At 36.3% G+C, this 21,106-nt stretch overlaps 1 protein-coding gene across 15 annotated transcripts in view; it reads right to left on the reverse strand.

The window, feature by feature from the left end:
- The window catches only part of RHOT1 (ras homolog family member T1), a 61,499-nt gene that overhangs the window by 23,143 nt on the left and 17,250 nt on the right, over positions 1-21,106 (reverse strand). For 8 of the 15 annotated variants that reach the window (XR_006341181.1, XR_006341182.1, XM_043903088.1 and 5 more), the window contains 11 exons: positions 18,407-18,461; positions 16,191-16,272; positions 14,134-14,177; positions 13,763-13,816; positions 13,555-13,607; positions 10,818-10,926; positions 10,401-10,502; positions 3,803-3,901; positions 3,162-3,270; positions 2,285-2,405; positions 37-121 (listed from right to left, as the gene is read on the reverse strand). Coding sequence is in view for 13 of the 15 variants with exons in the window: in XM_043903088.1 (XP_043759023.1) it covers positions 37-121; positions 2,285-2,405; positions 3,162-3,270; positions 3,803-3,901; positions 10,401-10,502; positions 10,818-10,926; positions 13,555-13,607; positions 13,763-13,816; positions 14,134-14,177; positions 16,191-16,272; positions 18,407-18,439 (891 nt within the window). In the remaining 2 variants the exon portion in view is untranslated. Of the gene's footprint in view, positions 1-36; positions 122-2,284; positions 2,406-3,161; positions 3,271-3,802; positions 3,902-10,400; positions 10,503-10,817; positions 10,927-13,554; positions 13,608-13,762; positions 13,817-14,133; positions 14,178-16,190; positions 16,273-18,406; positions 18,466-21,106 lie in introns of those variants that run through there. The other 7 variants (XM_043903086.1, XM_043903093.1, XM_043903095.1 and 4 more) reach the window with 1 other exon arrangement.

The following is a 21,106-nucleotide window of genomic DNA, read 5'->3' on the forward strand; positions in this document are numbered from 1 at the left end:
ATCATATATCACAGAAAGCTGCAGCTGAAAGCTTACCAAATCATGCTTATCAAAAGTACTTTGGAGAAACAAATATGCGTGATGATTTAATTCAGTAGTGCAATCAGGAGGTATTTTTAGCCTGTTGAAAAAAAAAGTAAAATCATTAATCAAATATTAAAATTTAATTTGAGAAATGAATATGAAATGGCAACAAGTTCTTTCTGTAAGATGAAAGCACTTACAGAATATGTTTGCTGCAGCCATTTAGACTTTCCCAGGGGAAGTCACTGCATTGCTATGGTAATCCCCAGAAGAGCCACAGTAGTGCTCCTTCCAAGGTGACACATACACTTTCTTAACTATCTGAAGGGCAAGTTGTATTAAAAAATGTACAGACAATACTGATTAAACTGTAATCAGTTTCTAGTACCTTCTCCTACAAACTAACTGTAAGTCAAAATTATGAGCTTTACACAGTATCAACATTGTAACGAGTTGAAAATGATGTGAAGAAATGTTATTTCTGCCTGATTTGATTTTTGACCCACCCTAAATTTGAATCAATAAACATTTATCCAATGCATCGAGATACTGGGGACATGAAAACATGACAGGCTCCCTACCTCTAAGGAACCACATTCAAGCTGGAGACAGAAGACAAGTAGATAATCTTACTATCTCAACAGAAAGAGGCAACCGCTAAGTGGGCAAACTACAGAAGCTAGGGGAGCTCTTGAGAAAGCAGACACCTTGGTCTGGGGATGGGAAGGTGTCAGCACTGCTGAGAGACACTGTCACTTGAACTGAGACTTGAAGGATAACAGACATGAATTGGGTTGGAGGGAGAAGGAGGAAGAATAAAAATACCGTGGGCAGAAGTCCAGGGTGGGAAATAATATCTGATTTGCGGACTAGAAGTAGTTTAGTATTTACTTCTAGAGTGAAGGCAGAGAATGAGTCAGAGCAGAACAGATCATGAATGACTTTCTATACCCGGTTAAGAAGCTTCAGCTTTATCCTGTCTTGAAGGCAAAGTGACATCGCAAAATCTGTGTTATGTACCTATCCTTCCACAATGTGAAGGACGGGAGTAGAGAGTTTAATGAGACTCAAGACGTGGCTCTAAAGGGGTTATTTTACAAAAAATTGAAGGTAGAGCGCACAAAGAAATTAAAAGAGATTTCAGTGTAAGTCACAAAGCCATAAAAGATGGCGTTTCCTTACTGTCATTCTTTAGAAAGCAATAAGCAACCTTCTACGTTCTGTAGAATTTATCTACCCACATAAATGGCACAGAAAAGAAAGCTTGATAAAAAGGTCTTGGGACAAATGCATTCATTCCATACATATTTATTGAAAAATCTGGGAAATTACTTAAGCGAAGTTTGAATAACTTTGACAAGGGGAGTTTCAACTTAGAATTGACTAGTGGACCAAGAATCCAACCAGAAAGTCTTCTGCTTCCTCAGTGATGGGGAAGGAAAAAAAACGACAGTTTTTCTGAACCCTTACAAGGAGAGCTAGCAGTACCATGCTAAAATTAAAAAAAGGAGGACATGAAGATCATGTGCTATTGAAAGAATGAAGAAAAACGGCAAAAGGCTCAAAGGCCAGATCCTGGGAAGTCACCTCCCTGAGAAGCCTACTTCCCTTGGGTACAGGAAAGGCATCCTACAGTAAGGCAGTCTCCTATTTCAGGATGATGCTGGGTTCATTGCTAAACAAACAGAGCTTAAACACATCACTATTTAAAGGAAAATAACCACAGAGAGACTGGTTGCTTAGGAAAAGTACTTTATCCTGAACTGAGAACAGGCTATAAAACTCAAAGAGGACAAAGACTAATGCTAAGAAAATGCTAACCAATGTATTTTTGACTCCTTTGATTCTAAAAACAAGTTCATCTAGCTTCTCTCATCTCCTTCCTCAATAAAATGAATTTAAAAGATAACTGTATTTCTCCATAAGAAGACCAAGAGGCTGAGCCATGCTATAAATCAGTGGATCTTAAGTGGGGATCATCTCACTCCCACGGGCACATTTCTGGCTGTCACGACTAGGGAAAGAGGTGTTGCTGGCATCTAAGGATGTGCTAATAAACATCCTGTAACGCATAGAACAGGCTCTACAATAATGAATTATCCGGTCCAAAATGTCAACAGTGCCGAGGTTGACAAACCCTGCTATAAACGGCTCTATAAAACTAAATTATTCCCAAGTAGCTCAAAACCTACTACCTACGTGCTAAATAAAACTTTAAAATACTGGCAAGTGAAATCAATTAGAAGCCAAAGGTACATACAAGGGGAATAAATATTCAGGTGTCAAATCCAGATCGTCATCATAACCAAATCGTCGAAGCACAGTCCAAGTAGTTTCATGTCTCCCTCTCTGAATAAAAAGTGTGTGTAAAAAAAGAAAACCTGAAATAAAATAAATTAGTAAATATAGCTGATGTGAAAATGGGTACAGGGTCACATGGGAGACAAGCATGTAACACACAATGGCAAGAGCTACACTCACGAACATATGTGTACGAGCTGTGCATACTGAAGGTCAGATCAAAACCAAGTTCACGAGTGTCTCAAAGAGCTGATTTCAGAATCATTTCACATATACACCCAGGTCAGCAAAAGGTGGTACTGGATGAAAGGGCCAAAAACACATCCCAAGGTGTATACTGACATTCACAAAGTTATATGATAAAAACAAATGAAATCATTTTCTACATCTGTATGCTTATTTCTATAACAAGATAATTGATTTCTGATTTCACTGTGGCGCTATAACATATTTTACTTGGTACTTGGAACATTCGGTACTTGGTAAATTTGACTGGGAGATAAAATGTCTTCCTTAAAAACAATTTCTATTTAGAGGATGCTTATGAGTAATAAGAATTTTAAGATAAATTTGTTTCAGAATTCTTTTATCTTCAGAGGGAACTCTGCACTCTTGAAATCCAATAAATTTCCCTACCTCTAATTGATACTGACAGTGGAGGTAATTATCCCCACCGATGGCCTGCCTCTTCCAACTCTGAAACATCCAGGTTAGATTTTTAGGTACACTAGTAAATACAGACGTTTCCCTAAACATCTAGATAGCACTATAAAGACTGTTGCCTGCTGTCAAACTTTTAAAAGTTTGAAAGGGGGAGAAAAGCACCTTTCACCCACCTTTCAGCGTCAATCCACTGTCAGCCACACCATCACTTATATGTTTTCTGACCACATTTTTGACATCTTCCAGAGCTTGAGGGGCTAAGGGAGTGTTGAAACAAATTCTCTGGCAAGAGATATAAAAATAAAGTTAAAAACAAATCAGCATTAAAGTCACAAATACAAATATTAATCCACAGAGCAACATTAAGACAAGGAGTTGCAAGCAAAGGCAACAAATTCTGAATTAGGACAGCCTCTACTCTGTATTAAGTAAAGCATGTCAGACCAAGAAGGGCATGTTTTCCCTACCTTCCCCATCGAGTTCCTAAAACACAGAGCGCTTTGTTTAACTATGTTATACAAAACCGAGAAGTAAAAATAATTCAGAATTCAGACTTCAAGTCATTCTTAATACACCCATTGTACACTGTGAAATGACACTCTCTCAGAGTCCCCTCAACTCCTAAGCAAAAGAGATTTTATCCCATAGGTAGAGATTAAATAGCCTGATGTGAAAGAGAGATTTTACATGAGAGAGACCCATGTTTATCAAAATACCATTGGTCATGCCAATAAATTTTTTATAGCTTTTCTCAGCAAAAAAAAAAAAAAAAAAAAATCAAGATATACAAATATCTGAAATAAAAGAAGGCTACCTGAAAGAAGTTGAGTTCAGCATCATTGAGTGTACCATCATTATCTTGATCGGATATTTTGAATATACGAGTAAGGGCTTTTATACAGGCTGGTTTCATCTGTAAATCATTGAGGAAAAATAAATTGTTTTAATGCAAATAGTTGGGATTTTAAAATACGATTTTCATAAATATACTGAGAATTCTGAATGTTTTCACTGTCAAATACATAACATCAAATATAAACAAAAATGAAAAATTAACTAAAGCAAAGCCACTTTTATCCTCAAGCCACTTTAAGTAAATGTGACAATATTTACTTAGACCAATAACTGGAATAGTTAAACTCTCCCTTCATGACCACATACCTCTGAAGATGAGCAAAAGAGAAATCCATCTTTAGAAAAAGTCATTCTTCCAGTCATTCAGAAGAAATGCCCTCTCTCATTCCATGAGCTGACTTATAAAACTACAGCAAAGGCTTTTTTCTCTCAACTTCTCTGATTTTTGACCTTCTAGCAGCAAAATAGACCAATACTTTGGCCACCTCATGTGAATAGTTGACTTACTGGAAAAGACCCTGATGCTGGGAGGGACTGGGGGCAGGAGGAGAAGGGGACGAGAGAGGATGGGATAGTTGGATGGCATCACTGACTCGATGGACATCAGTTTGAGTAAACTCCGGGAGCTGGTGATGGACAGGGAGGCCTGGCATGCTGAGATTCATGGGGTCGCAAAGAGTCAGACAGGACTGAGAGACTAACTGAACTGAACAGCAAAACAGGACCAAATGTTTCGATCTGTAACTTGTATTTACGTGTGTATGTATCGAAGCTGGGATATAAAATGTACTGCTTCCCAAGAAGATGACAAAACAGCACTGGTTGATGTGCAAAAGTTCTTTTTTTTACTACTTGCCTATTATGAGATAAGAATTATATTTTTTAAAACAAGAAATTTGCCTTTTGTGACTGTAAAACTTTTATAAGAAAAGCTGCTAGAAATGTATTTCAACAATTTTTATTTTAGGATTTATAATGGATAGAACAAATATTTGACTATTTAAAATAAGGCCCATGTGCTTCTAATTTGTATAACTGCTATAGGAAAATCATGGTCAACAATTCTAAGAAAATAAAACTTTCAGGGAGATCTTTGAACACTGCAAATATGGAGGGAGATATCTTATGGACATCTGAGTGCTAGAAATGAGATGGTGAAGTGAGAAAATGAATACTTGTTAGTTTATTTACTCCCATGATACAGCTATCCAGAGCAAGCAATGATGATGAGTTTTGGTCACACTATCATAACAAATCTAAATGCGTAAAATAATTTCTTTTAAAAATAGTAAAGAACAGTTATCTTCCAAAATATGCACAATTCCTCCTCCTTTTTTTTTGGTTTAAATAGGGGCTCTAGGAGAGCAATTTGATAGAGTAATAAAAAGCTGAAATCTAAGATATAAAGAGATTAGAAAGAACTGAGAAAAAGAAGTCAAACATTTAGGGAGCATGGTTAGGGATGTCTTTATAAAAGAATGCTAAATGGACTATAACCTATCACATCCATAATCATGAATAACTTTTTTTTAACATTTTTATTTTGTATTGGGGTATAACCAATTAACAATTTCGCTGATAGTTTCAGGAGAAAAGCAAAGGGACTCAGCCATACATATACATGTAATGGATAACTCTTTAAGTAAAAAAAGTTATTGCTTCTGTAAATATGATCCTAATATTAGATATTCAAGATTACTAAAGATCACATTATATTTTCTCTTTTTTTAAAAATCTGTTGCATAATAATCTAGATGTTTCAAAAAGGAGCAATAGGTAAAATGATGTAAAAACCAGAATCTAAAAATAACTTTTTATTTGCAAGTGTTTTTTCCTTATATCATAAAATGCTATGAAAAAAAATAAATAAATAAAATGCTATGTTAAAAAAAGTAACTGAAGAAAAATAAACAGTGATGCATTTTTCATTAAAGCTTGAAATGCATCAGAAGCAAAAGTGCTCTAAGGTACTGGCTCAACATGATATTTAAATATTAACCATCTTAAAATACAACACCAAAAAATGACTACTTCTTAAACACATTAAAAATTATACTTCAATAAAACTTAAAAATGTTGTTGTTTAGTTGCTAAGTCATGTCCAACTCTTTTGTGACCCCATGGACTAGAGCCCACCAGGTTCCTCTGTCTGTGAGATTTTCCAGGCAAGAATACTGGAATGGGGTGCCACTTCCTTCTCCAGGGGATCTTCCTGATCCAGGGATCGAACCCATGTCTCTTGAATTGGCAGGAGGATTCTTTACCACGGAGCCAGAAGGCAAGTCCCACCCCTCTCCAAAAGAGACAAATTCTACAGTAATAAAAATAAACTCACTTTGCATATAAGTAATCTAATCCTCACACAGATCTGTTTCATTATTAGGTAAGCAGAAGACTCCAGGGGTCATACAGAGTCCATCAACCACTGGAAACATATTTCCAGTTCGGGCTTTAATTATCTTGATTTGACCTACCTACCTCAATCTATGTTAAAAGCTTATGAATGTTATCTAAATAAAAGATTCTATTGTAAGTTTAGACTCAAGGCTTCTACTTGTATAAATCAAGGCATATAGTCTCTAAAAGTTACAGATTCTACCTTAGGTAGGTCTGCCTAAGAAATGACTAACAGATGGTAGTAAGTGTTTATTAGGGAAGGGAGGATTAGCAGATTAGCAGAACTAATAATAGGCCTAAGGAAAAAGCAGCAATTAGAGAACTGAGAACAAACTAACAGAGGGGATTCAATGTACTGCCAGGCTAAGCTCAGAGGTAAATCTCTATAGAACAAGACTGCCTACTGGACCACTAGGAAAGTTCCAGAACCTGTATTTTTAACAAGGACACCTACTGACTATTATGAGGTGAACTTCGGAAATATTGAATTAAGGGCAAGTTAGAAAGAAACATTTCAATTAAGAATATAAACCAGGATTAAGGAAGACTAAATCAGGGTCAGATTAAGGGATAACTCAGATTAATATTTATACCAGAGGTCAGCACGTTTATGGTAAAGCAATTAATAAAGACATAATAATAATGTCTAACAATAAATAAAGACATAGCAAATACTTTAGGCATTGGGGACCAACAGGCAAAATCAAGGACATCATGTAGGTACTTACACAGCAAAGAGATAACCAAATTTCCACAAAGTTTTTATTAATTAAATTTAAAATATAATAATAACTGAGTATACCTTTGCTCTATAGGTCTACTAATATTACAGAAGGATGGAATTCTTCTTGGAGGGATAACGATTGGCTTAGTTGGGGTTCAAAGTCAGTGTTCCCTATCTTGTAATAAACCATAATGGAATATCAGTTCAGTTCAGTCGCTCAGTCGTGTCCGACTCTTTGCGACCCCATGGATTATATAATGGAATATAATCTGCAAAAAATCCTACAAAAACAAAAAGACCACTATGATACATACCCAAAACTAACCCAGTATTATAAATCAACTATACTTTAAAAAAAAAAGCTAACTTTCCCTATCATGAAAATCAATTGCAGATATTCAGCTATTAATGCTGATTTGTAATGAGATTTCACATATTTCATCTACGAAAATGTCTTTTTGCACAGATAAACAATCCCAATAGTGACACTGATCCATAAACATATAACTTTCTTTGAAAACATTCATCACTTGGAAGGCATTTATAGAATTCTATTTGATTCTTTTCATGATATTTGCCTGTTAATCATATTAATCAGTTCCAACTGAAGGCTGGGTGGAATCTCCTCAACTGCATGGTCAAATGGATTAGGAAATAAGGAAACTTCCTTTGCATGTGCATGGAGGTCCAAAAAAAACTGATGCTGGAATTATAGCTCAGAAAATATATCTCTTTTGCCATCTGAAGATCCACTTTTTTTCTCTTCTTGTTTTGGCATATGTATGTACTGGTAATAAAAAAACAAAATGCTACGGTACAGAGGTACATGGCACATGAGATGCTGCTGCCAAGTCTGAAGTGTGTCAGCGCAGTTCGCAGGGCGTAGAGCAGTGGTGTGATGACAGTTACCACAGACTAGCTCTGCTGCAACCCCATGGCCGCCTTCACAGCAGGAAAGCACAGACACACATGAGGGAATGAACATGGCTGTGCTACAATAAAGCTTACCTGTGAGCGATGAAATCCGAAGGCCATATAAATTTTCCCATATCTCAAAACATTATTCTTTTTGACTTTTTCCCCAATCATTAAAAAATGCAAAATGTATCTTAGCTCACAGGCTATATAAAAGCAGGTGGTGGTCGACAGATGAAGGGATAAAGTAGCTGTGGTACATATACATGATGGAATATTACTCAGCCATAAAAAGCAATGCATTTGAGTCCATTCTAATGAGGTGGATGAACCTAGAGTCTATTATACAGAGTGAAAGAAGTCAGAAAGAGAAAAACAAATATCATATACTAACACATTTATATGGAATCTAGAAAGATGGTACTGATGAAATTATCTGCAGAGCAGCAATGGAGACAGACATACAGAACAGACTTATGGACGTGGTGGCAGGGGGGAAGGGTGGGATGTATGGAGAGAATAAGATGGAAACATACATGACCATAGTAAAATAGAAAGCCAATGGGAATTTGCTGAATGACTCAGGGAGCTCAAACCAGGGCTCTGTTGCAACCTAGAGGGGTGCGATGGGGAGGGAGGTTCAAGAGGAAGGGGGCATGTAAGTATCTGTGGCTGATTCATGCTGATGCTTGGCAGAAACCAACATAATTCTGTAAAGCTTCAATTAAAAAAAAAAAAAAAGAAAGCAGGTGGCAGGCCAAATTTGGCCCATGGGTCAGTTCTCCAACCATTCACCTATAGTACAAATTTTCCCTGAAAAAAATCTTTTCAGGAAGCTTTTTTCCCCCAGCCAACTTCTACTCTTTAAAAACTCAAAACAACAACAACAACAAAAAAACTCAAAACAACAAAAGAAACAAATAACTCAATTAAGAGATGGATAAAATACTTAAATAGACCTTTCTCCAAAGAAGATACACAAATGGCTAATAAACACATGAAATGATGTGCAATATCATTAGCCATCATGGAAATGCAGTTCAAACTCACATCTACCAGGATAACTACAAACAAAGGCCAGGGGGAGGATAACAGGTGCTGGCAAAGATGTGGAGAAACTGGGACTTTAATTTTAGTGGTTCCTCAATATGAGTAAAACATAGAATTACCATGTGACCTAGCAATTCCACTGCTAAACAGACATTCAAAACGGGTTCAAAATTGTATGTGAGTGTTCTCAGCAGTATTCACAACAGCCAAACGGTGGAAGCAACCCAATTATCTACCAACCATTGAATGGATAAACAAAATATGCTATATCCATACAATGAAGTGTCATTTGACCATAAAAAGGAATGAAGTATTAGTAACGCTACAACATGGATGTATCTTGGAAACATTACACTACATGAAAGAAGCCAGACACAGAAGACCACATATTGTATGATTCCATTCATATGAAATGCCCAGAATAGGCAAATCCAGAGAGATAGAAAGTAGACTAGTGGTCGCCAAAAACTAGGGGAAGGGGGAGGAGGGAATGGGAGTGACTGCTAATGGGTACAGGGTTTCTCTGGGGGTGATGAAATGCTCTGAATCCAGACAGTGATGATGAACACACAACTTTGTGAATACACTAAAAATCACTGAAAAGAACAAAAAAGTGAACTTTATGGTATGTGAGTTATATCTCAATTTAAAATTTAATTTTGAAAGTCTATGGTGACTGGCAGTGGAAAGAACCAGAACGTGTGAAATTCCTTAAGTTTACTGACTTAAATAATTTTGCCTGTTACAGGTAATTAAAGAAAACAAACACCTTTACACTTTGGCAGAAAAATTCTATGGTAAAATATCGTTAAATTTTAGATATCTCATTAAGGAATTACTGTGTTTCTAAGTAAAGTGAAGTCGCTCAGTCGTGTCTGACTCTTTGCAACCCCAGACTGTAGCCTACCAGGCTCCTCTGTCCATGGAATTTTCCAGGCAAGAGTACTGGAGTGGGTTGCCATTTCCTTCTCCAGGGGATCCTCCCAACCCAGGGATTGAACCCAGGTCTCCCACATTGCAGGCAGACGCTTTACTATCTGAGCCACCAGGGAAGCCTAAACTATGGAACAAGAGGGAGTATTCCAATTGTATTATATATTGTATCCATGTCAAATAATTAAACAAGTTTTTCGATTGTATGTGTTATTAAGCTAGTGGATTTTATAGTCGCAAAGCAAACAGACCATTAGTTAAGTCTTTGGACTTTTTGTTGTTTCGGTTGCCAATTCTTCTGTTTGTTTTAATTACATTTCTTAAAATAGTATTCGACCTGACATATTATTCTGAGCATTAAATCTGACTGTCTTTGAAGAAAAGTATCTAGGAAATACAACAGTTTAATAAGCAATAAATTTAAATTTCAGCAGTTTATATGAATACTTAAGAGTGACTAACCATCAGTATCATGATGGAGTTGCTACCTACACATCCCAGTCCTTACTAACATGGTCTGATGGGATGGAGGGTTTACCTCTTTCTCCTCTGGGCAGTACAGGGGCCCTGTAGGATGAAGAACTGCTTTCTGTGCATAATAGAAGAGCTCTGATATGTTCTTCAGGTTTTTTGCTGAACACTGAAAAGAAAATTTTAAATGCTTCACTCAAAGCAATTCAGAGAGAGCGAGCTAAAAACATTAAAAAAAATTTTTTTTAACTATCAAGATTCCTTGAAGAAACTGAAAAAATGCATTTTTCTTACTGGATATCACCATATGATTGTCTACAAAGAGCTCAGAGGCCAATCCCAAATTCTCTGTTTTATTTGATTTACGTGACTTCACAAACAGGAAATTTACTCCACCCCACATCTTCCCCCATCTCCTATTCTGAACCTCAATTTAGTGAGAATTCACCAATCGTAAATTTCAAAATCAAATGAGAAGGCATACCTCCACACAGGTTTCTATTTCTGTGTATTGGTTCATAATAGGAAGGATGGTCTCCATACTGCTATATTCCACCAGGTCAGATTTGTTGCCAACCAGTATCAAAGGCAGCCTGAAATAAACAGGGCACATGGTAATAATAAGGAAGGCAAAAGACATGAGACTTTATTTTAATGTACATTATAACCTGGTAAAGTACAGTGATAAAGTAATTGAAGAGGGCTAACTATACATGGTAATCAGGGAACAATCCCTCTGACAAGGTGGCATTTGAGTCAAGAAGTGAAGGATGAGATGGAATCTCTCAGGTGAAGAGCCTGGAAAGAGCTGGCTGGGACAAGGGGGACAGCATGTGGAAAAGCTCCAAACTGAAGAAACATCCCCATGAGTCCCGAGAACAGAAAAATGCCAGAGCGGTTGAGGAGTACTAGTCAAAGGGGAAGACATATGAAGTGGAGCTGGAGAGAAGAGCAAAGGCCAGATGCAAAGGACTTTACAGCTATAGTAAAGAGAGTGTGTTTTAAGTGTAAAATGGGAAGCCACAGAAGGGTTATAAGTAGGTGAATGACATAATCTGACAGACATTTTTAAATGCACTCATTTGTTATCTTTTAGAGATACATATCGAAATAGTTATATGGTATGATGTCTGATTTGTTCAAAATGATCCCAAAGGGAGGTGTGATAAATGAAACAACACTGGCCATGAGTTGTTGATTGTTGAAGCTGGATGATACAGAGGGATTCATTATACTGTTCTCTCTACCTTTGAATATATTTGATTTTTTTTCAATAATAAAAAAGTTCTTTTAATGTGGTATCCTGGATTAGCATAGTGAAGACAGAGAGGAAATTTTCAGATTTGAGATGTATTTTTGAAATAGAACAGATAGGAGCAATGGTAGATTAGATATGGAGATTGAAGGAAAACAGAAATCAAGAAAAGTACATAGATTTTTTTGGCTGGAAGAAAGGAGTAGATTTTTTTTTTCCCATTTTTAAAGTTTTAATTGAATTTGTTACAATACAGTGCTTCTGTTTTATGTTTTGGTCCTTTGGCCCAGAGGCATGTGGGATCCTAGTTCCCCATACTGGAAGGCGAAGTCCCAACCACTGGACCACCAGGGAAGTCCCCACAATGAACAGATCTTTTGAGACAGAAAAGACAGAGAAATCTGTGGGTGGGGGCAGCGGGGAATAGGCAGGGAATAAAGAATTTTATTTTCAATAAATTAAATCTGAAAGGCCTATCAGAAATCTGAATGGGGATTACCAAGGAGAACTAGCCCAGAGGAGAACAATTATTTGTACAACCCACAAGAGAGCTTAAAGAGAAGGCAAATCATCTAGCTGGGACTCCAGATTGTAAAAGAAACACTTGCAGGCACTTATTTAACCACCTAGTGTGGTTATTATGTGTAAAAGGACTGGCCCACTACAGAACCCAAACATAGGTTGTTAATAGAGCCAGGAGAGTTCCCAAAAATGCACTGCTTTACAACCAAAGGTGTGCTCAGAATAATTTACGGATCTTAAAAAAAGAAAGCACACAAGTCCAAGCCCTACTCCAAATGTACTAATCCTAAAACTCAAACAGTAGAGCAAAGGCATCTATATTGTTGTAAGGTACCTCAGGTGACAGTGATGGGCACATCTGACTAAGGACCACTGTGATAGTGGTCCACAGAAGTCCTAGATAAGAACATGTGTGTAACAAATATAAACCTAAGGTATGAGGCCCAGGAAAGAAGGTACTGGGAATGTGTGAAGTCCATACATTAATGAAACAGACCACCTTGGAACAAATCCACCACGAGAGAAATAAACATGCTCCTCTGACTCAGGGAAGGGTAAGGGTACACCCACACCTGAGAACGCTCATGAGATCTAATTAGATCTCAGCAGACCTCCCCAACACTGAAGGCCACTTTCAGATGGCGCACTAAAAGGGGCACGAGACGAGCCAGCTAGTTTCCAGAGAGCAGTTTAGGAAGCTGTCATGGTAGAGTCAATTTTAAAAATTCAGTTGTTCAAGTTAGTGCTTCATAGATCCTGGCAAAACTGACTTCTCAAAAGGGTCCTCAAAACAGTTCAAGAAATAAGCAAGAAAAGCAAGTGTCAGGAGCTCAGAGGCATTGCTTCCTCCAAGGAAGTCTGGTCCAATACAACCTGTATGATGACAGAAATGAACTTTATTTGTACTTTCCATTACCCTAACCTCTAGCCACAAGTGCCTATTAAACACTTGAAATGTGGCTGCATCTGAGGCAACGAATTTTTAGTTTTATTTAATTTTACTTAAAGTTAAATTGCCACAACTGACTAGAAGCTACTGCACTGGACAGTATAGCTCTAGAGAGCTCCTTTCAGCTCAGTCAGTAAGTCATTACAAAGTGACTTTAAAACAGTGATAATGACTGTGCTCTTACATATTTCAGATAGTGAACATTCAATGACTGGGGTAATGCCAGTCCTCAAAAGGGCATCTCAAGAGCGGGCACATTACAGTTTCAGAGCTCTATTTTCTGCTCTGCTCTCAAATATGTATGCAGCCTCAAGTAATTTCTCTCTAATGAAGGTGTGTGTGTATAAACAGACCTATTAGATAAAGCACATATGGCAAACTGTTCACTAGTAGATCTAAGTGAATAGTTTACAGATGTTCATTGCACTATTTCTTGCGACTTTTCTCTAAGTTTGAAATTTTTCAATATACAAAGTTTGACAGAGAAAAAAGTACCTGCTGTCTTTGTCTGTTCTTTCATTTATGAGAGGAATCCATCGACTTGTTACCTAAAATGAAAATTAAAAGGAGTTAAGGCCTAATGGGGATCTCCCTTGAAAATACTCCACCCTAGGACTTCTAAAATTCTAAATTGAGGATCAATTTTTAAAGTGTCCCCACAGAAATTTAACAAAGTATAGTGAAAAAAGTCACACAGTCATACCTTATCAATGGAATGCTTGTTGTTAACAGCATAAACTATGCAGATGACATTAGCCTGTAAGAAAAATTAACAAATCGATGGTATTTTAAAATAATAACAAATGTAGCATTTAATTACCAGCTAGTTAATGTATTTCAGTCAAACAAAGAAAAAAATTTGAAAATTAAAAACTTAGCATGCCTCTAAGAGCAAAGGATTTACGGCAAAAATACATACTCAAAGTCAGCAGCGACAATAAAGAACTGAAAAAAAAAAAGAAAAAAAAATAATAATAAAGAACTGAAAAAGCCCTCTCTGTGAGAGAAGGAAATGGCAGGCACAGGATCATCACTGTTCTCCCACAAACCTAGAACTATTTTTTTTTAACTCACCTGTGATATTTCTTGATGAAGCTGTTCATCACTCTGTTCTGCTTCTACAAATGACAAAGTCAATTTTTTTTTTCATATTTTAAACACTTTCATAAAAATGAATGAACAACCAAGCTAAAATCCATCTGACATCCATCTAACATCCCTCAAAGCCTCCCTCACTCCTCATGTCATTTACAAGATGTACTTCCAGACAAGTGGCAAAGAAAAGGCCAAGCCAGAGAAAGGAAAGAGTGGAACTATGATAAGGAAGCTGGCTGGCACCGAGAGACAAGTCTACACGGGGATAAGTCAGGCAGGGAACAGCACAGGGCACTGTGTGATAAATCTGGGCCAGCATCTGACCCAAAGCTGAGAAGGGCCTGGCAAAAGAGATCAGAAACTCTAGCTAGAAGACTGGGTACTAAAGAGTCAGAAGCCCAGACAAAAAGTCTATACACACAGGGTCAAAAAGCCAGGTGAGAGTCTGGGAAATACAAGCTTAAGATCTAGAAAGCCGACAGAAGTAATTTTAACCAGGCCCCAGAGGCAAAGCCAGAGCATGATAACGAAAAGTCAAGCAATCCCTCACTTGCCCATCTCTCTGGCTAGAACTGGTCTCATGGAGGGATATGCCTATAATCCCACAGGTGCAGGGGACGGGCATGGTACATAGCTAGGAGAGAGATAGGAGAGAGAAGTAAACAAACGGAGAGCAAAGCAATTATTGATCTATTAGATCACTTTGCGTTTAACTGCTTCCCCTCTAAATGTTATTTCTGACATATAAACTAATGTTACAAATGAGTACAATGGTATCTCAATTAATGCTCAATAACTGGCCATATTTCAAATATCTTCTCATAAGTTGAATAATCAAGCAGTTAAAGCTTCAACTGTAATACTGAAGTGCATCTAAACATGTAGCTACACACACTGAAAAGGAATAATCCTATACATAGAGCTAGTTATGAGACTGACTCTGGCAGGGAGCATCCAACTCCACTCAGCTTCTAGTACAGTACTGTCCAACAGAAACATGATAGAAACCATACAAGGAATTTTAAATTTTCTAGTAGTCACCTTAAACAAAGTAAAAAGAAACAGGTAAAATGACTTTTTAATTTAACCCAAAGTATCAAAAATACTAAAATTTCAACATGTAACCAACAGAAAAATTATGAGATACTGTTCTTTATTTCATACTGTCTTCTAAATCCACTTGTATTTTATACTTAGAGCACATTTCAATTTAGACTAGACACATTTTAAGTGTTCAACAGTCACATGTATTAGACTGTACAGTTCTAGTATTTCATTTTTAGAATGGATAGTATACCAGCTCAGCACAACAAAGTATTACCAATGTGGTTATACACATTTTTAAAAATAGATTTCATTTTTCAGAGCAGTTTTAGATTCATAGCAAAACTGAGTGGAAGGCACAGAGATTTCCCATATACCTCCTGATTTCATATACAGTTTCCCCTATTATCAACAGCCCTCATCAGAGATACATGTTACTACTGACCCTTCCTTTACAAATGAAGTTCCAGAACAAAGCAAAATAATTTAATGATTAAAAAGTAAGTAGTATTGTGCAGAAAAACTTTACATTATTAAAAACAATACAGATGTGCTTCCATTATCATTTAACATAAGCAACCTGTTTTAACTTTTTTTAGGCAAACTCTGACAAATTAAAAAATAAACTTAGAACTCAACAAATTTTCACATGAGAACTCTTTCTACATCACCAGAGCATACCTGAATGCCTGATAACAAAATAACAGAGAACTCTCTGCAAATATGCTAATTCAAGGAGGGTTATGATTTATCTAGTCCTTTGCCATTCCCCTTTCCCTTTCATTATTATGGAACCCAACTTAGTAAATCAGGGACAGAGTACTGCAAGGTAAAGGCTTTTTGCGGGGTTTGGGATGAGACAAGAGTAAATGATCATTTACTGCGAGAAAAAGAGACACCCCTCCTAAAACATTTTTTAACGCTTAGTAAGTATCTTTTTAAGGACTTTTAAATTAACTCTACAGCTTCACCTGCGAGAAGACATTTACTACCTGAGTAATCTACAATGTGCGTTGGAACTCTCTCAGGGGTAACATCAGCTGGAATGGTGATTTCTTCTGCCCGGGGAGGAACCTTCATTTGCAAACAAATATAAAAGAAGGAAAAACCTTTGAATATCAGCAATCAAACTTTTTAGTAGATTATGTAAATTCATGCATCATTAGCCCTTTCACCCATGCTTACCTTTACAGGTGTTTACTATAATTTTAAATGTTTATTTTTGTGCTTTACCATAAATGCAAATACACATTAAAGCTATATGATAAAACACTTTAAAAAAAAAGGCACATTTATACCTGTGTGGGCACAGGATATATTAAGGATACTTTAGCTCCCAAAACAATACTTAAAAATTAGATTTCTAAAATGTAGTTTTCATTCTATTTTGTTGAAGGCTTAAGATATTCTGCAAGTGAAGACCTATCCTCAAGTGGTTAAGATTCCGTGCTCCTGTCGTCTTCAACTACCATCCAGCAGGATGGCACCCACACAAAGAAAGACAGGTAGAAGAAGGGCTGATCCACCATCAGTGAGGTGGGGACCAGGAGAATACACTATCAACATTCATGTGCATCCATGCAGTGGGTTTCAAGAAGTGTGTCCCTCAGGCACTCAAAGAAATCCAGAAACTGGCCATGAAGGAGATGGGAACCCCAGATGTTCGCATTGACACAGCTCAATAGAGCTGTCTGGGCCAAAGGAATAAGGAATGTCCCATAGTGGATCCGTATGCAGCTTTCCAGAAAATGAAATTAAGATGAAGACTCACCAAACAAGCTCTACACTTGGGCTACCTACGTGCCTGTCACCACTCTACAGACAGTTAATGTGGATGAGAACTGCTGATTGTCCAATAAAGTTATTGAACCAAAAAAAAACAACCCAAAAACATTTTGCACTCCCAATGCAGGAGGTACAGGTTCCATCCCTGGTCACGGAACTAAGATTCTGCATGCCACTCAGGGCAGCCAAAAAAAAAAAAAAGAAATCCTCAAATAAATTAATAAATTATCAAAATTTATCTCTTCTAGAAGATAACTGTTTGGCTATATAATCCTTAAGCATAATAACCCCATTATGAAAAAAACTCCTTATCCACACCCAAAAGGACTATGATAAAATGACAATTCTAAACTAAGTTAAAATATCACAAAAAACTTTTAGGTATTATACTGTAAGTGATCATAACTAATGTTGCTGATTTCACAAACCACATATGATAATACACTCCACTTTTCAAATTAAGTTATGATTTAACTATCTTATTTAAGAGAAAAAAAGTGAAAGAAACAATGGTCACATGACAATTGTAATTACTGAAATAACTACCACATAATACATTAAATCCCTCTTTGAACAATGAAGTTGCACAGATATTCCTAATTAAACAAAAGTAAATAAATGATAAATGCAAATCATGACGCTAATAATACATATTACATGAAGAAAGAAAATAAAAAGAAATAATCTTTATCTCATTTTCATTGATCCCATTCCTCATAACAATATCTTTACATAATGCTTTAGGCAACTGTTCACCATACTGGATCTTCCAACATGTAAATAGATACACTGCCAGCAAAACGAAAACCACCATGCTTTTGGTGGTATTTCAGTAAGTTTATCTCATTTGAGACCCACAACAATTCTTCGAGGTGGGCAAGGTGGAATGAATTAGATTTTTTATTTGTAAAATGATGTAGGTAGATAATATTTGAGATTTTCAAACATGTGTATCAGAATCCTAGTGGCTCTAATGATGTCTCAAAGACTGGGGAGAGTCAGACAGAAGGCAGGTGGGGAGCCAGACACTTCATCCTTACTTCAACTAAAGGAATACTCATCTGTTCTTTATTTGGGGCTTATAAAAACATTTTATTTTTAAGAAAGAATTACACAGCTTAGATGATCCCTAATATCCCTTTCAGTTCCCATTTTACAGATGAGACAACTAAGACAGAGAGATAACAAATGTCCTAGCCAAGGTCAAAAGTAAGAAACACAAAGGCCTTATGTGAACTCAGAACTGGTTTGACTCTTTCTCCTATATTTCAGAGATGTCCTGTAAAAACTAACATGAGCCTTTCTAAAAAGTCATTAACTATCAGAAAGGAAACACATGCCAAAAAAACCCTAAAATGTATTTTCATTTAACTCAATTTTGATAAAAAAAACTTAAATGTAGGAAAGAAATCACAATGCCTACCTCTTCTGGGAATTCTTCACTGACTAGAGACATAATCAGTGACGTCTTCCCAACTCTAGCTGTGAAAAGAAAAAAGGATTACTTTAATAAGGTATTCAGATTCTAGAAAGCTCAAATTTAGCAACCACACAGCGAAGTCTGTTATTTGTTACCTAAAATCAGAGGATCAGAGGCATCTAAATTACCAATTTTCAGTACATCTTTTTTTTCTGCTTAGAAAAGTTACACATGTTCACCATTTAAAAGAAAAAATTACTAAAATATATAGTATAAATGTAAAATCTCCCATAGTATCCCCCATAAACTGTTTAATATGTGTAGTCTCCCAGATCTTCCCACACTCATATTAACATATTATAATAATTTACCACAGTAGAATCAAAGTATTTATATGATTTTACAATTTTTATCACTTAATTATGTATTAGGGCAGTATTCCATGACAATCTTTAAAAATCTCCCAGGAGAGGGAAGAGAAAGTTATTATCTAATAAATAACAGAGTTTTTGTTGGTGCTGAAGAAGTTTTAAATGTAGCAAGTGGTGATGGTTACACAACATTGCAAACATATTTAAAGCCCTTGAACGGAATATTTACTAAATGTAAAAATGTTATGTTGTTTTGTATATTTTATCACAATTTTTAAAAGCAATAATAATAATGCATTTTATATTAACATTTAAAAAGCTTCCTACATTATTTTTTGATAAGTGTATAAGAATCCAGTGTGTGATATGTCATAATTTATTAATGTAATCCCCTAATGATGAACAGGGCTGCAATGTTAATTTCTACAGGATAAGTTCCTAGAAGAGGAACTCAAGTTAGCATGCATGATCTTTTTGCTTTTAATAGACACTATTATTGCCAAAAAAGAATAATTTACATCATTACCAATAGAAGATCAGAGTGTCTATTTCTTCACATCTTTACATCCTTTCTAAGGTATCATATTTAAAGGGTTAATAAGAGCAAAGAAACTTTCCTGTTACATTTCCTAACCTAGCAGTTTTTTTAATGTACAAACTTAAATTCTTAATTTTCTTTCTGAAATTTGACTTTCATTCCCATCATTTTCTGATCATATGATTACTATTATTAGACATTCAAATGCTTATCAACTAAAGTCCTTCTGTGATTCGAGAGGAAAACAGTCCACCTGCCTGTTGACCTCTGCTATGATAGCAAACTATAGTTTTCAAAAGTCTAAATATAAAAGAGCCGGAAAATGTTAAAGTCAAGGAAAGTCACATTCCTTTGCTAAATAAGTGACTAAAAGAAAGTGTGACTAAAACTACAAGTCAAGTCTGTGGAAAAATAATGACTGGCTGGAAGGGAGAGTAGTGGCGAAAACAACTCAGAGGGCGTGCTGCAAACAAGCGGCTACAGCTGATAAAGGGCAGTCCAGGTGCTTAACAGGCATCTTCTGGCTCTTGACTCCTCAATCCTTTCAATTTACATGTGTGAGAAGGCTTGGGCCTTCTTCAAAGGGCTGACAATAAGGTAACATTTCTCTGAGTCAGAGAATCTGGAGCCCATCATCAGAGAACTGCTAGGAGCCAGGTACTGAAGTCAACTTATCCAGCTCCCCACAGAAATTTCAGATGAAGAGCCTGGGACCCAGCCACAGTGATTTTCTCATGGTCTCACTAGAAGACTAGTTACAGACCTAGGAGAATAACCCATTTTAACACATTAGTAATACAGAAAATGCATGACAATCCCCAAAGTCAGTGAGCACCGCATACACAAATACTACGTAAGTTAATTAAAATAATTCACTGATTCACTGGTGACTAATCCAGCAGCTGTGGCTCTTTTTATTTTTAGAAAATTCCAGATGTACAGAAAAATTGCAAAAATAATTCAAAGGAGTCATGTCTATCCTTTAACCAAATTCCCCACATGTTAGCATTTAACCATATTTGCATTATTATTCTCTCTCTATATATATATATAATATACATATAAAATTTTTAAAAAAAAATTGAGAGTAAATCACAAACATGATGCCCCTTTACCCTGAAGCACGCCAGTATGTATTTCCTAGAAACAGTATCATTCTCTTACATAACCACAGTTAAATCAAGTAATGTCAAGATCAGGAAATTAACACCCAAAACAGTGCTATTATGTAATCTATAAACCTTATTCATGTCTCACTATTATCCGTTATAGAAAAGGAAAATCTTTTCTGTCCAGAATCAAACGTTCCATTTGGTTGTCATATCTCTTTAGTCTCCTTTAATCTGGAGGCTTTCCTCCATCTTTATCTTTCATGACCTTCCCATTTCTGAAGACTAAAGTCATTTATTCTGTAATATCTCTCTCAACTGGGTCTGTATGATGTTATCCCACGATTAATTTCAGGCTCTGCTTTTTTTGCAGAATATGCAAGAAGTGATAATGTCAATTTGTCCCATTACTGTGATGTTCGCTGTCATCACTTGGAGGAGGTGGTGTTAGGTTTCTCCAGTAAAGTTATTTTTTTCTAATTAAAAAATATCCTATAAGGAGGTACTTTGAGACTATGTAAATGTTGTGGTTCTCATCAAACCTTTGGCTATTAGGTTTAGCAGCCATTCAAGCTTCTTGCCTAAAACAAGTACTGCTATCGTGGCTGCTAGATGGTGATTTTTTATCTATTCTCCTGTATTACTTTACATTTTCCTGTAAGAAAAAACTTTCCCTTCTGTTTCT

This window comes from Cervus elaphus, chromosome 5 (genome assembly GCF_910594005.1).
Source record: "Cervus elaphus chromosome 5, mCerEla1.1, whole genome shotgun sequence".
NCBI lineage: Eukaryota > Metazoa > Chordata > Mammalia > Artiodactyla > Cervidae > Cervus > Cervus elaphus.